The 17,955-nt window shown below is 33.6% G+C and overlaps 1 protein-coding gene across 22 annotated transcripts in view; it reads right to left on the reverse strand.

Annotated features, from left to right (window-relative positions):
* LOC134539856 (calcium release-activated calcium channel protein 1) overlaps positions 1–17,955 on the reverse strand; it is a 78,921-nt gene that overhangs the window by 15,973 nt on the left and 44,993 nt on the right. For 7 of the 22 annotated variants that reach the window (XM_063382166.1, XM_063382164.1, XM_063382167.1 and 4 more), the window contains one exon: positions 13,435–13,591. In XM_063382166.1, coding sequence (XP_063238236.1) covers positions 13,435–13,536 — 102 coding nt within the window. In that variant the 5' untranslated portion in view covers positions 13,537–13,591. The other 15 variants (XM_063382180.1, XM_063382179.1, XM_063382177.1 and 12 more) reach the window with 15 other exon arrangements.

A 17,955-nucleotide genomic window follows, 5' to 3' on the forward strand; every position in this document is an offset into this window, starting at 1 on the left:
TTTTGAGCCCTTTTTGTGACTTTCTTGACCAGTCCTTCAGGGTGTATGTCCTAGGTCATTATTTTATATTTACATTTAACATGGTTATATATGCAACTTTTTGAGTGGCTGACCTTTAACAAGATGAAAAATGTATAAATAGCATACTTTTTGTCTAATTACCTGGCAAAGGTTTTTTTTTTTTAAATGTTTTTGTGTAGCATAGATAACATCCATACGGAGAATAAAATTAATAAAACTGGAACTTTTTAGGTTAAGTCAATTTTACTGGCTATGCGATATGGTTTAATTTCTTTTAAAAAAAAATTATTTAATTTTACCTGGCATTTTAAAATCAGAATTTTCATGATTTTTTAAAGTCTAAATATAATTTAATAAATTTTTCTGAAATAATTTTAAACCAAACCATGCAGTAGCCACCAACATTCCATTTGGTTTTCCTTATCCATACTGCAAAAAAAATGTTAAGAATTTAACTACCAGCTATTATGAAAAAAATTATATTAAAATTTGCTGAAGTTTGGCCACTCAAAAAGTCTACATTTTTAACCATAAAATAATAACTTAGAACGGGATAAACACTCTTATGGTTCGTCACTTTTTTACTACTTTTGTGATCTGCAGACACAATGATTTGAAGTTTATGGCAAAAACCATTATTCATTAATTATTTTGTTTTCTCGATGGTTCACATGTCTTGTGTTGTGCGGTGAACCTGGAAGGACAAAAAATGTTGTACGCTAGTCAACAAAATGCTTACTCTGTAACGATGGCCGGAATTCAAGCACAGATGATACCCGCTCCTGCCAAAACTATACGCCATAGTGAATTTCAATGAAATTCCTTAGAACTAGTAAGGTTGGGCCCTGGATAAAACAACGGGACAAACAGTTAGGACACAAGCACAACACAAAATTTAAAAAAAATCACATGTCACACCACTACAAACACCAGGAAAAATACAGAGTAGTCCGCAATTTGTTCTAACTATAGAAAACTCTCACACGTTAAGTCTACGATACTTCAAGCATACTAACTACAAAGGAAATAAGACACTTTCAGTGTTATTTAACAAGTGAAAGAGTTAAAAAGGAGGGTGGCTGCCACACCACCAAGTTGAAAGTTTTTCACAACTGTAGTTTTTTTGTTAAGACTACATCATCTGAGGATGTGTTGCTTCAACTTAGCAAATGGTTGCTATTTCAGGAGAGAAGACTGTGTTGGAATCAGCAAAAAAAAAAACAACTATTAACTCTTGTTAAGTAGGTAACCTTGTCAGATGAGCAAATGGTTCGTAACAGTCATAAATTTCTAGTCCTAAGAAGTTGACAATACTTATGAGATTAAAATTGAACCTGGCAAGGATAAATTTTACAAAATAAAAAACACAATGAGTGGGTTCTTGCTCAACCCAATTAAGTCCCTACAGATTCATAATTGGTTAAAGAGTTGAGCCTGCAATTAGGCTCAATCCGAGAATGTTTTAAGTAATTAAATGCAAAACTCTTTGCTCAGAGGGTGTTGCCATGCAACCTAAATAAACAAAACTAAGGGGAAAAGAGGGCAGGAACATCTGTATCAGGTGGAGCTCTTGTAGCTGTCAGATATACAAAACAAATTCAAAATGACCTGGATAAGAACATGGCTTGGCATTGGATTGCCCTTGAAAAAGACAAGAATATGATTGGTCAACAAATTTGATTGAACACTGATTTTATCTTTAGACGATACAATCTAGACAAGAGCTTTAGTTTGTAACCTTTCTGAACCACCTTAAACAACCATCACAGCTTTTAGGCATGTTGGCGAGAACATGCCTAATTAGGTTGACAATGAATAAAAATAACATGCAAGCATTTCAACATAGTAAGTTGGTCTCTAGAAAATGTTGAAAGTGTCTTATTTTGTTTTACAGTACACTGTCTACACACACCCATTTGCAGCAGTGATGGACAAAGCAAATATTTCCTGCAAATAGTGACAGTACTTCCCAATTGAGATTAATGCTTTTTTATATATTAAGAGAGGGAGAGGTCTAATTAAATTTAATTAACTTCAGTTTGCAGTTACAGCAACTAAGAATCTACATGTTGACCACCCCACCACTTGAAAAAGAAACTTACTGAAACCAAACTCTTTCAAAAGTTTGTTTATATTCAGCGTAACTACAAATGTAAGTAGATTTACTGAACATTTCACACAAATTTTTGAGTTGTTTGAAACTGCATTTCAGGGAAAAACAGGAGGGTCTATACTCAAAAGTACAGGTATGTAAAGCAGATTACTGCTGTTTTGTTAACTCAATTAAATCATTTATTGTAAAAAAATCACCTTCTGATGCTTGCATATACTCAAATTTTATTATGCATTTTTAAAAATTCATCCTCAATGCTGCAAATATATCAAAAATATTCAATACACTTAATTTCAATTAGATTTTACAGCTAATTAAGAGGTCTTTAGATACTTATAACACAGTACAAGAAGTAAAGGAATCTACACAAATGCACATACAAGAAAATATTAACATCCAGAAATAGCATAAACACCTGTTTTTATGGGCAACACATTTATGCGATATATTTTAAAATATGCTTTCCGTAATACTATTCTCCTACAGAGCCATAATGAATACTTCATTACATACTAGATCTAAAATTATTACCATGCAAAGACTGGCCTGGGGAAAAAAATACTAAACACCCTTTAACACTGAATACTGAGAATGCTAACAAAAAAATATAAAATAGCAAATAACTACGTAAAGAAAGAGGTATATAGCTAATTTTGTGTTTTCAATATTCAATACCTATGCGCTATGCATGTATAAAACTGTAATTATGTCATGTGTGTACATCTATATGCAAACAGTTATGTTTGTTCTTGATACATATCTACAGTTTTATTCACAACTTTATGAAATTTTGCACACATGACATTCAAAACAAGAGGAAGGTCAGTCTACATTATATTTCGAAAAACCATCCCCATTTCAATTTCCTAACCCTTAAAATCATAATTTTGGTACTTGAAATTTTTTGCTCACTTGAATTTCAAAATAAGAGGAAAATCAATGTCTACCAGAGATTAAAAAAAAAAAAAAAAAAAAAAAACAGATAATTCATAACTGTGTGTAAAGCCAGAGCAATGCTGGTACTTCAGCTAATGGAATATATTATTTGAAATATTGGTAAACTTGGATGTAAGAAGTGATACTAAGCCCAAAACAAAAATTTTTGTCAGTCCATTAATGTGCTGCAGCATCACGCAAAAACTATCCAATGGGTTTTGATGAAATTAAACATGATAAGTATGACAAGAAGAAACATTTGGTATATATTTTTTATTACTATTTTGAACTTATGCTATAGTCCAATGCAATTTAGTCTGGGTACAGTTTTGCATATAAATACATACAAATTATGTTTAGTTGGAACTGGAAACTTAAGGAAAACCATAAATTAGAAAAATGTAATAAAACATTAGATAATACAACAAAAAAACAACTGAAATTTTGATATAGAAGACTTCATAAAATCTAAGAAAGTCATCTGATGGATTGAAGTTTTTTTCTTCTCATGCAAAATTTCCCTGTAGCATGCTAATATTTTTTTTATTCCTTGTTTTTTATAGAAGGAATACACTCTTCATTGAAGTCTTATGTTTTCCAAAATTTGTAACCCCTTTTTCAATTGACGAGAAAATCACCTGACTGAATTCACGTAAGATGGGGTAGCGTAAGTCGAGGTATTACATTTCTTCAATAATTCACATAAGGTGAAGTCATTAATTTGGAGCAGAACAAAACCTACACTTTTGCTATCATACCTGCTATCAGTTGTAACTTTTATTTCCACGAACAAGGTTACATCCACTAAACACTGGTTAGCAGAGAAGAATACATTGTTTGGACGAAAGAAGCAAGATCATTTAATAGAAAAGTACATACTTTTACACACAAGAACACGAAAGTTGCAGGAAATCCGAAACTATTCCTTGTAAATTATACGTACACAGAGAAGCTGCATTGAGACTGAAGAACGTTTCCCATGACTTAAGGAAAGATCAAAGATATTCTCAAAATGCTGGAACATCTTAAAGCACCCAATGTGCATAAAACAGTTTATCTTCTAAGTACGCAAATAATTTCTAGCTAAGCAACTTACACACACAAAGTTATGAGAACTGCACATAGTAAAGCTTGCAATCAGGACATAAGTCTGCTGAAAGTCAATTAAAAAAAATGAATAAACCATTAATTCAACAAATAATGTCTTTAAACTCTCTTGAAAATCATCAAATGCAATAGTACTGTGGAAGTGAAAAATATAAAAATTAAAACTTAAATTTTAAAAAAAATCATAAAAGTTTGTTGATTAAATATTTTGAGGTATTTTCACATAAATAAAAAAATCACTAGCCATACCAAATTATATATAGTAGCTAATGAAAAAACTTCTCAAACTTATTTATGCTTGTTAAATCTCATTATGCAACCCCTGGAAAACATATTAGTCAAAATTACCAGTAACAAAACTATGAAATGGCAACCATACGTCTACACAGACAAGGAAGGGGACAGCATGCCGGGTTAGCACGGACGTCTTCCACCACCAGGCGACGACACAAGTACGCGCATGCGGAGATGACGCGCAAGCTTCATGCGGAGCTACGTGCAGAACACATACAGTCTCGTCAGCACACATACACAAGGCACAGCAACACGGTGACAACGTTAGTAAATTTATCTCAACTCTTTCGGTCCATTCGTCCAACGAAGTGGACATTTTATACATCAATGATACATGAAGTTCATCAAATCTTGAAAGCGTGTATTAAGGTGTCTACCAACATTCTAGTGGACATCATACTTTATGGCTATGAAATTATTTTTATTTTACTTTTATTATTATAAAATAATAACTATACGTCAATATTAGAATCAGAGCGTAAAATTATTAAAACACGAAAAAAAAAGTTTAGTCACTGTAAAAAAAATTAAATTAAGTACTTTATCTTAGGCATTAACAAAGTATGGCTGAAAGGGTTAAGGCTACGTAGCTTTCATTTATCTTACATTATAATTAAGGAATGTTCCTGTTCACCCTAACAGCTTTCTTGCTTTTGTGGTCACAAATTTTTCACAAGCTATTTTATTATTATACACATACACGTAATTTTAAGAGCTGTAAAAGTTCACGCAAGTGATCAAAATTATGAATAGGTAATATTTAGTGAATACCTGTTTGAGAAAATTTTGTGATTGAACACAAAATGCCAGAGCTATCATAGTGAATTAACAAGAATAGTCAAATTGTAGTAATGACCAGGAAATAAAATAAACGTGAGGAATGAGAGAGAGCAATAAGCCAATGAGCAGCAACATAAAACTCTCCTTAACCTTTACCAATTATTTATTTTAAAAATTCTCTTTTTACGTACACTGTAACGAAAGTTCACTGCTCTTAAACATTAGATTAAAACTGTGACAACTTTCGAGTACACGGGGAAGAGATGTTTTGGCAAGCGACCACCACTAAAAGTGAAACACTTGCTAACGAAATTGTGTTTCCCGCATAATAAAAACATACCACCAATGAAATTCTTGTTGAGAGATAAAATACACACTTCTTGCTTTCATAAATACTTTATAACCTGCATGCAGCCTGTATCCTGGAAAGGTTCAAAATTTTGATAGTAAAAATAAATTAAGATTTCTATCTTCAACACTTACGTCAAATCTCAAAATATTATTTATCATTTTGTAATTTTTGATTCAAAGGAAAAAAAAACATAACATTAATATGTAATTAATAATTATTGTACCTGCTAACACCAAATATGTACTGCATAGTCTTGGATAACAACTTGGTGCAAGCAGTTCTAGGCAATTGCAGAATTTATCTGCTTTATAATATTACTTGAAAAATAAGCGGTAAGTTATGAAAATTGGCACAAGAGGCTATGATTTATTTTGTACAAAATTACGTCATATAAGTGTGTTGCAGCCAAAACCAAAAATATTTTTTAGAGAAAATATAACAAATAATTTGGATCATTTGACTGCATAAGTATTGCATTTTTGTACAAAATCCCTCTCAAATAATGTTTTATCCTTTCACTTTCTTCTTTTCAACAGTTTTGTCTGAAACTAACAGGAGGAAGACATTTATGGAAATGCTACCTTCTCATCTTATTTTAGTGGAAATTCCCATTGGGTCCTATAAATATCCCTCCCTGTAATCCCTTCTTAACTTACTAAATATTCCAATGTTAATGGATTCATCCAACTTGGCAACACTGTTTAAAACTACAACTATAGAGCATCAGAAAAAAATGCATGGAATTTCAGCCATCTTTAATAATTACTTTCAAAGTGGTCAATTCAATCACATCTGGCTAAATTTTAATTAACGCCACGTTAAAAAAATAATTGCCTTTTAAAGCACGCCAGAATCAGCAATTCTTAAGACACCTACACTTACATCATTCTGCGACTGTGACGTTTTCGGAGGTGCCTCTGCAGTTTGTGGGGGTTCCGAGTTCCCCGAGGGTTTTCGCGACGAGGGAAGCCACTTGAACAGCATGCAAAAGTACTGGAAGAACATTGTCGGAGGGTTCCCGAAGCGCGAGACCAGCAAGTACACCAACCCGCGACGGCAGATCGACTGACACGACCAAACCTGCAGCACGCACTAAGGCAAACAAGGGCGTGTTTGCCTGGGGAATGGGTAAGATAAGGCACACGGCTTCTTTTTTGAGAAGCAACTACGCAAACACGGAGGCATTGTGTCAAGTCCCTACTTTTCGTGTCGCTGCTGCCAAGTGCACGCTATCCAAGGAGAGTGTAAGGTTACAAAGAACACCCAGGGTGTCCAAAAATACCTGGACTTTTTTCAGGACGGTTTTATAATAACTTCCTCACACATATAGATATAAATACAAGGGGAGTCCTGCAAGTTCCAAAATCTGGCTAATCCGAACGAGGTTAGAGTGAAAAGTATTTCAAAAAATCTTGGCTTCTTTTTGTATTTTAAAAATTATTTTTGATGTCTTGATGGAATTATCAACATATTTACTGATTTAATGCTTTTCAAGGAGTTGTAGGCTGTGTTACATGATAACTCAATACTAATTGAGATAACACGCTGTTGCATTATGGCAATTATTCCACTATTCCGAAAATGTTTTAACCTCAAAATGTTTGGACAAAATTTAACATGAGAAAATGTAATAAGCCTGTAAAATATATTTAATATTCTCAGAGCATGTCGATTTTTAAGTCAGAAAGCTAAAACCCTTTCAGAGATAATTTTTACATGATTTTTAAGTAGACAAGTTTCGCAACTATTTATATTTAATGTGCAACTAAAAACTAAATGCAAGTCAGTGAAATGCTGCTGGAGACACAAGTAAACTTTATTTTTAAAAAATGCACAGACAGGTAGAGGCAATGTGACGCTTATATTTTTGTTTGTATTTTTCTTGTATGAGAAAGTCCAGTCTTGTTTCAATAACAGTCACAATTATTTAACACCTATTGTAAGTAGCATGTGTTGCAACCTTGCAAACAAACTTTACATTTTAAATTTTGTGGTCAATCTGAATTTTTATCTGTTACATAGAAACCTAATTAATAGTTATATATTTTAAAAACATTTACAAATTTTATAATTAAACAAATTATAAAAAATAGCAATAAAAATACCCAACTATAATTTTAACTAACCAGTTTTTTTTTCAAGGCAAGAGTAAAAAAAACTTAACTATTGCTCATTCTTGATTGAACACAGAAATACTAATGCAAAAGAACATACTTGTGAAAAGCTTGCTAAAAATCTTACTTTCTCAACTACTAAATCGTTTAAATTTTCAAGGCAGCAAATTTTGCCACCACCCTTATTTATTTTGGCTTCAAAACTCTCCACTGTTACTATTATTGTTTAAAAACACTAAAGGCTCAGTATATTAAAAAAAAAAATTTCAGTAGTACTCAAGACTTCCATAGTTTCAACTAAAATTACCAACCAATAATATATTTTTTCAATGTATTACACAACTAAAGATTATCATAAATGAATTTTGATCGGTTACTCAAGTACATTGAAAAATATTCCATACTTAAATACTTTATTACTATTTGTGCTCCATAAGATTTATGTCCAGCAATATGATAACCCATGCAACACAGACTAGAATGTGACAGCAACGACTAAAATGCTTGTCTAATAGTGCTGCAATAAATAATTTATGAAGCTGCAGAAAAGTATTTGGTTACATGCAAGCATACCATTATTCTTTCAAAAATCAGCTGTTTATACAGACAGGATTGCTACTACACATACCTTACAAGCATTCTGGACATGTGAGGTATGTTTAGCAGATAAAAAAACAACAGAAATCTTAGTGTTTCTATGTCAGTGGAAACGTTAGCCCAGCCTTGGAAGAATGAAGCTCAAATAAACAAGAGAAAAACCTTTTCGGAATGTTTGCTTTTGGCTCCTGAGCCGTCAGACGACATCGTTGAAAATTTTCTTCGCTCCTAGTGGAGTAAGTGGATCAACGACGACCGCGGCTGGAGGAATTTCGCACTCCAGGCGACGGACTTTGCGTAGCGTCTCTGCAAAAAAACAGTAACCCCACAAAAGTACGGAGCGAGCTGACACCAGGCGCGCATGCGACCAACCGCAATGTACGAACGACTAACGACCAGAGCAAAAAGACCTTCCAACGAGCTTGCCGGGTGCTAACCGCACCATCACCGCCATCTTCTCGACAACTCGTGAGAAATGAGACAATGGTGACAGCAATTTGCCAGGCAAGATTACGTAACCCGTAAACGTTCCCACAATTACTGTCGCACATCAATGATTTCAGAATACAATGATGTCTATCATGAAAAAAACCAAGTATGGCAAAAAATTACTGTATTCATACAATGCAAAATTTTACCATATTCATTATAATTTTTTTTGTCGTACGTTACTAAAAAAAAACACAGCAAAATCAAATTACCACACCATATATATTTCTAGTAACAATTAACCACAAAAACTATAATTTACCAAAATGGGAATTTGTAAATATTATACAAACTAATTACTGCACTAGTTTACTCTGAATGAAATGTAATAACCCTGAATATTCTCTGTAGCCTTAACTGCTAAGGACATTACGTCCATACGGTAAGGCAAGAGACACTGAATCAGTATCTTACTGGTCATTGGAGTTGTTCAGAGTGGTTTATAATATCATCTTCTAGACCTTTTTCAAACATAATTGCAAAGGGATGTATTTTCTTGGGGAAAATGTGCATTTGTGAACAGTCCTGAAAGCCAACCTTAAATATGGTAAAAACCAAAATACCTATTAAATTTCTCCGCACTGCCTGACTCACACCATTGTATACAGTTTGTAAACAAACATGGCTAGACCAAGAACATATTTTTAATTTCTTACTATCATCTCAACAGGAATATCGGTACATTGCTAAATTGTACTTTTAAGTTTCTCCTTAAAAAATATCACACAATGTACACTAGTGGACAGAAAAGTAATTCTTTGCTGCTTACTTTTGAAAATCGATATTTCGTGCACTAACTTTTGTCACCCAAGAAATGTTAGAAGCAATGTTAATGTGCGGGTCGTAAATGATGCTGAAGTTGAAAACTTTTTTCAACATTCGACTCAAGCTCTACTAAATACACTTTCAGAGCTTTTATATCCCCAGAATTAAACCTAAAACACATCTCATGATAAAAACAGCAGTATGGACCTTCCATAAAAATCCAGTGTTCTGCAAAATAACCTTTGCCGTAGGTTAAACCAGTCACATCACCTCTTATCTATCTGTGCATTATTAAGCTCCTCAAAAAAATAAGCAACAATTTTAATTTAATAATTTAATACCATTGTTTGAGCCACATCCAAGCAGCTTCTAAGAGTTAAAACTTATACTATTCATTTTCAGAACCTGAACTAGTGTAAAATTACAATCTTGACAGTAACTAGACATATCCTATTTTAAAAGCAAAATAATTAACTGATTAGAAACCAGAATGGACCAAAATTATTAAGAATAAAATTACAACTATAGGAAACTACTTATAAGTAGAATATGGATGTATATGTAAAATATACCATTATACTAATCATGATTGAATATTAAGTGTGGGGAAAAAAACTGTTTATAGGCCTAATTGTTTCTCTTGTTTTTATAAGTCACTCAAAATTTCCTAGTTACAAAGATCTTTATTGGCGAACTATAAATGGGAATGAAAATAAAGCTTTAAAAAGAAAAAAAGAAACAATACAAAATACCCCAAGTATCAAAAAACACACTGTCATTTTACTATAATGCAAACAGCAGCAATGCTTTAGTATTAATAAAATTTTATTTTGCAGTCTTATTGCAAACAGTTCATTTTTCAATTATTTTCATTCACGATTCTTAAGTATTTATCACTGTACTTTTAAATAACAAATATAACTTTTCTCAAGCTCAAATAAATACTATGTTTATGTCATTTTAACATTCACAAGTCAGTAAAGAGTATTCTGTTACGTTGAAACAGCTTATCATTCGAAAGATTTGCCAGAAATAATGTTTTAGCAGCAAGTAAACAATGTAGTAAGGTTAAGCTGCAAAAAAAAATATTTTACTTATATACCACAAATTATTTAATTTACAGTTGGCAATGTCTGTTTAGTACTTATACTAATTTGACTTATATCAGCGTAACACCCAATTGCTTTCCATTTACCAGGCTTGCAAACTTTTGAAAAAAAAAAAACCTTACAACCACTTTCACCAGCTAAAAAATAGCACCCTCCCTCCACCACAGATCAGGACAGCACTGCAATAATGTAACCTGCAGCGCGGGAAGGGATTCAACTTGCGTTACGTCACACGCCACCAGCCACGCATGCAGACCATAAAACTGAGGGTGCACACCTACCGACCTGCGCTGAACTCTGGTAGCCAGATACGCAAGCTCTGGGAGCCCTCTAGCGACAGCCTAGCCGCGCAGCACAATCACACGGTTATCGTCTTGCTACAGCGCTAGCAAATCAAGACAAGAGTTGGCTGACAGTGTAAAAAAAAAAGCACACAGATCCAATGGTTCTAATACACGAAACATGCGACAAGAAGCCAAAACAAATAATTTGCAGACACATAAAAGTACTGAAGCCTTAGTATCTTTAAACTCAGCATTTAGCATGTATCCGAGAGAACATGCAGCGAAACAAAAATACTGAAAAGCTGAGTGCAATTAAAAGACATTATTTAAGGGGCCTGCCTAGCTATGAAGATATTTGTGAGACCTGTCCTTTACTGGCCAATCACATGCTAATGCCATTTACGACAGAGTTATTCTTGGAATTTGAAGCAGTCACTTTACCATAACAAAAAACCACGTTTATTTCTGTTGTTTAGATATTTTCCTAGAGCAAGTATACGTGATAAAACAATGTTTATAAAGTTTATTTTTGATACTTTTGTCAATAATTAAATAACATGTAAGCATATTAGAGACGTTCTTAAATACTAACTATAAGAAGCCTTCTCAAAATAATTATGAGAATTTGTCAAAGAATTTACTTTTAAAGTGGTTTACCACTCTACTAGGCAGACCCCCTTGCCACTAAATAGTAACACATATATGTACTTGTGCTTGTGTGAATATAAACTATTAATTTACAAATAAAAGAGTTCAGGCTTTTGTACATTTTTAGTTACACTATGTAATCTCCACATGCACGTGGTTTTATACGTCAAAAATTTGCACAATGTAAATTTTTTTTAAAATTAAATTTCAAAATAGCTCCAAAGAAACTGAATCAATTAACTACTTGATTTTAAGAACACTCATCACTGTGGAAACTATGGTAAATTTTGAAATTATTTTTCCACAACCAAAACAGCCTGTAAAAATTAATACATTATTTTTTACATAAGTCCTGCAATTTTTACTTAAAGAGTTTTCTTCAATCCCATTGAGTGTTTTCAGGGGTGTATACAGAATTTTTAAGTATGGGAGGGGGAATGAGAATGATTATTAGTTTGAGTTTTGTAGCCAAAATAATCATTTGTTAAGCAATAAAGAAAGGGGCTGATATGCAATATTAATAAAGAAACTTTTTTTCCGGCATTTGTAAATGCATGTTTACACACACATACATACTTAAAATAGATCAACGATGTACTAATAAGAAAATTAAGTTTTATTATTACATTGTTAGTGATTTGACTATTTATAAAAGATAATTATTTTCTCATATGTAGGTTGATAAATTCACACAATTTATCATATCAAGCAGCTAAATTTTTTTAATTAATTGAAATGTTAAATATAATGTTTAAAAGAAATTTTAAGTAACATTATTAAAAATTAATTAAATGCCTTGTAAACTGAAAGCAAGTACATATTATAACTAATCACATTATTTACTATTAGAATTAGCTTCATAGTTTGAATACATTAAACTATTATAGTGCAAAATCATACTTAAAAATACATCAAAACTATTATTTACATAATGAATAGAGTTCAATGATTTTCCCTGATTAGGGCTTTAAAATTATTACATTGAGATATATCTTCTTCTTTTCCGCTATTTACAAACTTATCAATGCTCATTTCTCCTCAAATTTGGAATATCTCTACAAAGAGAAAAGTAAATCAAGTGATGTAAATACAGATTCTGAAACAGAGCATCTAAGGCTGATATTTCAAGACACAAAAATAAGGCTTTAGGTGTTGACTATGGTAAACCCAACTACTAACAGTATTCCTAGTGCACATTACCGCTCCCAAACCCTTAGGTAGGTCCTTAATTTTAGGGAACAGATTTTGATGTCATATCCGTTTATTAAAACAGCTATCGATCTGTTTCCTTACTGGGATTAGGTTTGGATACATTCTCGAATACAGTCCGTTGAGTTAGGTTACAGTTGTATCCAGACTTGGCAGTGCTTATTCGCAACCTTATCCACACACATCTTAGAATACTGCCCTAAAATATATTTTCAGTTTATTTAGTGTACAAAAACTTTCCTCAGATGCAGATATAACTGGGATATTAATTTATATGTGAACACAAGAATAATTATGCACTGTGTAAATTACAAATGATAACCAGGTAGAGTTGGGGGGGGGGGGGGGGTAAGTTACACACCCCATAGGTCACAATTAAGGTATGATGAGAGAGACCATTTGCATTCTGAATAGGTTCCATAAAACTGTATTAATTTGAAATGTTAATTGGTTTGAAAGTCAATAAATAATTAATCATTTATAATTCTTTAAATTGGGTAATGTTTTTATACCACTATATATTAACACTATGTTAGTAACTTTAAAATACAGTAAGTGTAAATAGTACTCTGTTGTTAGTATGATTATTGATGTATTTAAAGTTTAAAAATATAACCTGTGCATTCAGATCTTGAGGCCAAAAATCGCTGGCTGACCTCCGGGCAAACAGGGGTACATACGAAGCTCTGAAACCAACGGAGCTGGATCGATCGGACATGGAAGCTCGATGTATGCTGTCGCTTTCTGCTTCAATCACAGAGGACGAACTCACACTGCAAACAAACAAAACAATTTTGTTTACCACATCAGCAGCATAGATGAAAACTTTCAAAAAATAGTAGTTCGGACAAAGACAGAACCAGTTAAAAAAAAACTTCTACAAGCATACTAGACATAACTGTACTTAGTGGAAAGATTTTAATGTTAGTTTTTACTTCAAAACACTACATCTTTGAAAATAATGGATGTATGGATGTTTACTAACTACTGCCAGTACGAAAAGCTATTCACGCTTATGGCTGGGCCAATAATAACCTGTTTGCTGTTCTACTGACAGTGAGATCAACTCAAACCTCAATGGCATCCAGTTGAAGCATGATTCTAAAGGCCAGGAGTGTATGGAGAATTTAATTGTGGGATGTTTGGGGGATAGAACTTCTTCGCCTGCCGTTTGCTTTCAAATTATTTCCTTTTGTTGATGGTAGTGATAGATAAATTATGATAAGGATAGATTAGGTTAGCAGTAGACCCTTGTATGCTTGTACGATTGCAATTGGGATTTCATCCTGTGGCAACTTATTCTACCAATTCCTGAAGCCGCCACCTCAAGTCCTACTTTCCTCACAGTATCTTACCACAAGTCCAATCCACTCCCTCCCCGTCCTCACCAGGAATACTTGCATCCCTCTTTCATTCTTCTTCTCTCCCTCTGCATCTTCCACTCATGATCCCTCCTCCCTCAACTAGCCTAATCCTATGATTAATCGATTATATCTGTCCAGCTGTGCCAACATCAAAAACTTTTGTGTGCTGATTCAGCAGTGTACTGAGGTTTGTGCCGATGAATGAAATTTTGTTCGAGTCCAACGAAAATAACTTTGTTGAGAAATAAATTTAAATGAAAGTTTAATATATTTTTATGTTGGAATTTATTGCCTTTTTCTAAACAGAATGTATCACAGCAGAAAAAAAAAACTAACCTAACAGAATTCAATGGAAAGCTCTATAAAGCACAATCCAATGGAAAGCAATAGAATGCCTTACAACAGAATACACCTTAAGAGTGGTGAATTCCAGGAATAAGGCAATTAACTAAAAAGAAAAGTTGGTTATGTTAGGTCAGTTACATTAATAATTCATAAAAAAAAAAAAAACATTTTTTTCCCCTTTTTAATTAACATATTAATGTAGCTTACCTAATCTAGTGAAATAAAAAGCGAAAATATGTAGATTTTACATTACTAATTAACATTAACTTTATATTTCACTTTCCTTAGCCTACCTACGTTTTAGACCTACTCAACGAATACTGTCACTTAACATAAAACAGCATTCTTCAGCCCTCATTTACTTTTCTCTGCCGACTTCATAATTACGTCACATATCACAATATGTAATCGTTAATAATAATTATATGAAATGTTTTGTTTTGTACCGTTCAGTACACCAAAACTGAGTTTATATTAACTAGTACCTACTTAAATTAGGATAATCTGCACGATTCAGAAATAACAAATAGCAATATAATACATAAAAATTTCTTATACTACGTTAACTTCAATAAAATTGGCTTACCTACGCAAATTATTGCACTTCCAACATTTTGTATGTGGTCTGCGAAACTCAACACGTGTTTGTTGTCACATGTTTCTCTAAACGAAATTAGTTCTTCGTAATAAACATAATTTATGAGAGTTCAAACAAAATTAATGATTCCGAATACGATGAAGTGAAACTAACCTTGTTCATACACCGAAAACATCACACACAACGTATCGTGGTATGCGCACCGTGCATTTGACCTCTGTATTTGACTACACCGCTTGATGACCTGACACGATACACACAAACTTGCCAAGCGGAAAAAAAAAACACGGGTGTTGCCAACGTTATAAAACCGTCGTTACTTTTCACGACCTTGTACTGATACGAAACAAAAACACTAAGAAATGCAGCATTTAAAAATTTTCTGAAACTGAAATTTCTTTTTATTTCCATTGTGCAAGGTATATATATACTGTGAATGGAATAAGTCACCGTTCAACGAAATAAAGCGTGTTTCGTTATCTACTGCTCATTAAAAAAAAGGTCATTTTGCAGGTGGAATGACAGCTTACGAGTCATGATCAAAAGAGGAGCTTGCGGTGTTGAAAATCTTTAAGGCTGGATAAATTAATGTTTCCTGAAATAAATTATTAGACAGAGTTAATAAATACAAGCTTCTGGACTGCATCCGCCAAAAGGGAACAAATTTACCTGAAGTAAACTTAGAAACCATTTATTTTTGAATTGTATCATAGTATTTGTCATCTGACCAAACATTTCGCCAGAAAGGTGGCTGGCTTTGCTTGTAGGAACAAGAAGAGAAACGGAAACAGAAAAAAAAAAAAAAAAAAAGAGGGGGGTGGGGTGGAGTAGGCTGCGAAGATTGTTGTAACGGTTCGACGTCGGAACGCAGTAGTTTTCGTTTCTAGCAATATGCAGCGACTATCGCAAAATGGCCTCATATTTAAATATATTACAAACTAAATAAAAAGAACAAGAGGCTGAAATACGCTTTTTCGAAAACTGCTTCCGCATGAAGACAAAAATATTCCTGTTGCGTGTCGGAAATAAAGGGTGTCCTATTTTACTGTATATCCTTCAATCCTTCTGCCAAGCAGGTTCGTACTAAATTCCTAAACAAATTATTTATGTAACACTTATTTAAAACAAGAAAAAGAAATTGCACACGTGGTGTGATGGTCAGCAGGTAGGTCGCTTCAAATTGTCAAATACGTCACTTCCAGTGCATATTCTAATGTGACATATGATATAATCGACAGGTTAAACTGACGACACATTACTTAGCCTTTGAAAAATTTATTGACCGCGTTCTATTATCAAGTAAGGTACGTGTTCACATGGGAAAAAAATACGCACCGAGAACAAGGCATTGTTGGGGGAAAAAATATCTCTACCATTATTCATATAAATCTTAATAAGCCCCATAATGCAGGCACCAACATAAAAATGTCATAACATATTTGCAATTATGCACATGCAATAGAAAAGTTTACACTGATAAGAAAGAAATTCGCATAATATTTGAACAAGGAATTCAAAGTTATGCACAAACAGCGTCGGCCTACACAAACTCATACCTTGACACTGTTATCTGGCGCAAAAATCTCCCCGAGCCAGGCAAACAATAAAAAAAATTGTGCAGATTAGCTATTCGCTATTCTTTTGTTGATAATGCTCGCTTTTTACACGCTATGCGAAAATTCGCTTGTATATTTGTGTTCCAATGACACCTTATTAAAATAATTTTTTTTATTGATGAAGAAAATAAAAATAGGCTATAAATTACGCAATAATATAAATGATACCCTTATTTTACCTACTTAACATAAAATCCAAATTTTAAATTTAAAAAAAAACACCACGTTTGTAAACGTCGTAATTTAAAAAAGATTAAATATTATTTTTTTGAAAAACCCCCGAATAAAAGGCATTAAGTAGGTAACGCAATATAAAAATAAAAAGCATTTAGAAAAGGGTTGATTTGTCATGAAGAAACAACTAATTATGACTTTTCTTAGTGCTTCCAGCCTTTATGTACCTGTTTTTTCTCTCGTAGAGATACACAGCAATAATATGAAATATACTAGGCCCAGTGGCTGATCCAGGATTTTGGTTTGGGAGGGGCTTGACCAAACTGAGGCTAGGCTTTATCAAGGCAAACACTAAAATAATAGTGGACCCAGATGCTTTTGGAGGGGGCTTGAGCCCCTTAGCCCCCCTCTGGATCCGCTACTGACTAAACCCTTTCTGTCTCATCAACAGCTTTAAAAAAACGTAAATTTAAATAACTAACATTTATCTTATTTGAATTTCTGGTTCATATGCACGGTGTGGTATAGTCGAATGAGTTAAGTATTGGCGTGCATACTAAATGCTTATTTTAACCATCAAACCATAATTGAATTCAGAAAAGAAAAAAACCTGTCTACGTTCTTAGAAACTCAAAATGCTCAGCGTGAAGCATTTCGCGAACTATGCGAAGCTTTCTCACCAGCCGAGCGAGGTGTCCCAACGGTCAAGACGATGCTCTGTTGCAGTGGCCTTCCGTAAGCCTTCCTGCCATCAGTCCAGGCGAGCGCTGGCGCTGTTACAACTGACGACGCGCTGCTACCAACTGCTCCAGTTTCCCCGGCTCGCGAAGTTGGAACCCGCGACGGCGCGACGTCGGCGACACGAACACACCTGACCAATCACGTTCGTCGCATCTACGACGGTCAAAAGGGGGAAGAAAAAAAAAAGACGGACGTGACAGAATTCCCGATTAGAAATTTGTTTTATATTTCCCATCGCATGTACTGAACGGCGTGTAAACAATTTTGTGTTTGAAAGAAGAACGAACTGTTGCATTGGT

Source organism: Bacillus rossius, chromosome 16 (assembly GCF_032445375.1).
Source record: "Bacillus rossius redtenbacheri isolate Brsri chromosome 16, Brsri_v3, whole genome shotgun sequence".
In the NCBI taxonomy this organism is placed as follows: Eukaryota; Metazoa; Arthropoda; class Insecta; order Phasmatodea; family Bacillidae; genus Bacillus; species Bacillus rossius.